The sequence below is a fragment of the Tenrec ecaudatus genome, chromosome X, assembly GCF_050624435.1.
Source record: "Tenrec ecaudatus isolate mTenEca1 chromosome X, mTenEca1.hap1, whole genome shotgun sequence".
In the NCBI taxonomy this organism is placed as follows: Eukaryota; Metazoa; Chordata; class Mammalia; order Afrosoricida; family Tenrecidae; genus Tenrec; species Tenrec ecaudatus.
The window spans coordinates 156463192-156466304 of record NC_134548.1 but is presented as its reverse complement, the minus strand read 5'-3'; the positions used below and the strand labels follow the sequence as shown (position 1 = coordinate 156466304).

The following is a 3113-nucleotide window of genomic DNA, read 5'->3' as shown; positions in this document are numbered from 1 at the left end:
TTAAAACTTTTGTGTATAAGAGAACGTACACAATTGGAGAAATATTAGGGAAACCTTTATAGATAAGGATTTAGTATTCAGAATATATACAGAACCCTTAAAGTTCACCAACACAATTTGATAATAAGCAAAGGACTTGAATAGTCATTTCTCCAAAGAAAACATAAAAATGGACAGCATGCACGTGAAGAGATGCTCACTGTTACTAGTCATTAGAGAGATGCAGATCAAAACCAAAATGATCTCTCACTTGCCAAAGGCCTGGCTATGTCTTTTATGGAAAATAAGTATTAGATAGGAGGTAGGGAAGTTGGGACACTCACACATTATTGGTAGGAATATAAAGTGAGGCAGCCATTATGGAAAACAGTTTGACAGTACCTAAACAAAGTTAAACATAGAATTTACATATGATCCAGCCTATCCATCTCTGGGTATATGCCCAAAAGAATTGACAGCAACAACTCACAGATGCATGCAAACCAATATTTATTGTAGCATTATTTACAATAGCTAAAAGTGGAAACAGCCCCAGTGCTCGTTATAGAAAGATGGATAAACAAAATGCAGTATATACATCCAGTGGTGTATTAACACTCACTGCCAACAAATCGATGCCAACTCATATTGGACTGATAGGACAGCATAGAACAAGACTGTAACTCTTTATGGGAGTAAAAAGCCCTGTCTTTCTCACTCAGAATGGCTGGTGATTTCCAACTGCTGATCTTGCAGTCACCAGCCCAACGTGTAACCACCAGGAATTAAGGCTAGAAGGGCCATAATAACTGACATCTCACTTTGATTTCTTTGTTTCCATGGATATTGATTGTTGATAGGAGGAAAATGATGTCCGTGATGACTTCAATATTTTCTCTTTATTATGATGCTGCTATTGGTCCATTTGTGAAGATTTATATATTTTCTTTATGTTGAGATCTTATCCAAACTAAAGGCTGTAAAGTTTGATCTTCATTAATAAACGTGTCAAGTGTTCTTCACTGTCAACTAGTATGGTTGTATCATTTACATATAGGCATATAGGTTGTTATTAGTCTTCTTCTCATCCTGATGTCATATACTTCTTCATATACTCCAGCTTGTTGAATTATTTGCTCAGAATACAGATAAAATAAATATGGTGAAAAGAAATAACCCTGATGCACACCATTCCTCATTTAAATCCACATTTGTATATGAGGAGGTCCCAAAAAACTTTTAGAAAAAAGCTCCATGGGGGAGAGCTTTCATATCATGCATTTTCCCCTCTAGGCAAGCATCAAGCAACTCACTCTGAGTTAGAGTACCCAATGGCATCGCCCAGGAAGGTTCTCTCTGGTCACAGTAAATTTTTGCATAAAAGCAATTTCTCTCAAATCTGTTGTGTGTGTGTGTGTTTGTGTGCCCGTGTGTGTGTGTGTGTGTGTGTGTGTGTGTGTGTGTGAGTGTGAGAGAGAGAGAGATGGCTGATTTAAGAGAACAGAGTGTGGAAGTGAAATTTGTTTCCGGCTCAGTAAAAATGCCGCAGATATTTGTGATGTTGAACACAGCTTACAAAGACAACACTATGGAAAAAAGTCAGGTGTATGGGTGGTTTTCTCGTTTCAAAAAAGGCGTAATGTCCGGGACGTGCGCGCAGCCACGCCCTGAAAGGTGGGGGCGGCGCGGGTGGGGGCCCGGCGGCGGCGGCAGAAGCGCCTGGGCGCGGGTCGGATCAGGCGCCCGCGCGGGCAGCTCGCGGCTGCCGTCCCAGAAGCCCCCGCGCCGCCGGGGGCCTCACCGGCAGCGCGCCCTTCCGCGGCACGTGGCGCCAGCGAGATGCCCAAGTCCAAGCGTGACAAAAAAGTCTCCTTAACCAAAACTGCCAAGAAAGGCTTGGAACTGAAACAGAACCTGATAGAAGAGCTTCGAAAATGTGTGGACACATACAAGTACCTCTTCATCTTCTCCGTGGCCAACATGAGGAACAGCAAGCTGAAGGACATCCGGAACGCCTGGAAGCACAGCCGGATGTTCTTTGGAAAAAACAAAGTGATGATGGTGGCCTTGGGTCGAAGCCCCTCTGATGAGTACAAAGACAGCCTGCACCAGGTCAGCAGGAAGCTGAAGGGTGAAGTTGGTCTCCTTTTCACCAATCGAACTAAAGAGGAAGTGAACGAGTGGTTCACCAAGTTCACGGAGATGGACTACGCCCGAGCCGGTAACAAAGCATCCTTCTCGGTGAGCCTGGATCCTGGGCCCCTGAAGCAGTTCCCTCACTCCATGGAGCCACAGCTGAGGCAGCTAGGCCTGCCCACTGCCCTCAAGAAAGGTGTGGTCACCCTGCTGTCTGACTACGAGGTGTGCAAGGAGGGCGACGTGCTGACACTGGAGCAGGCCCGTGTCCTGAAGCTTTTTGGCTATGAGATGGCTGAGTTCAAAGTGACCATCAGGTACATGTGGGATGCACAGTCTGGAAGGTTTGCGCACATGGGCGACGACCTGCCAGAGAGTGCATAAGAATCTGCGGAAGAGTCGGCACAAGACAGCGACGACGACTGACCGGGTTGCCCACATGCACACCCACCTGGCAGCCCCAGGGCTCCCCTCGCCCCAGCAGCAGGATGCCCCTGCCTCCACCCCACCCCCACCCCGTGAGGGAGCAGCTATTTATTGTGCAACGGGAACGGACTGTTTTTATATAAGAATAAAACTTCATCCACAGGGTTCCTCCTGTGGGCAGTAAAAGGAAAAAAAAAAAGGCGTAATGTCAATTGATGACAAACCTCATTCTGGATGTCCGTCAACTTCCAGAATGGACAAAAATGTTGATTCAATACATTTGGAGCTCATTCCACCAGGTCAGACTGTTAATCAAACTTTCTATTTAGAGGTTCTGAAAAAAATTGAATAACAGTATGGCAGGTGGGGCTCTGGTTTTGCCTCCACGACAATGCATCTGTTCATGCAGCCATCTCTGTGCTTCAGTTTTTTTGGGGGGGAGGAAACCAGTATGCCTCCGTTGCCCCACACATCTCACTCATCTGACCTTACTCTGAGTAACTTCTTTTTGTTTCTGAGAATGCAGAGGGACATGAAGGGACTGCAATTTGACGATGTAAAAGAGGTAAAGA

General features: G+C 45.7%; 1 protein-coding gene across 1 annotated transcript; it reads left to right on the top strand.

The window, feature by feature from the left end:
* Positions 1-1653: 1653 nt before the first annotated feature.
* LOC142433115 (mRNA turnover protein 4 homolog) lies at positions 1654-2664 on the top strand. The gene has a single exon (XM_075538244.1). The coding sequence runs from the start codon at positions 1819-1821 to the stop codon at positions 2497-2499; it is 681 nt and encodes a 226-aa protein (XP_075394359.1). The 5' UTR covers positions 1654-1818; the 3' UTR covers positions 2500-2664.
* Positions 2665-3113: the final 449 nt, after the last annotated feature.

Coding starts and splice junctions, on each gene's coding strand:
- LOC142433115 (XM_075538244.1), top strand. CDS start 1,819: ATGCCCAAGTCCAAGCGTGACAAAAAAGTCTCCTTAACCAAAACTGCC.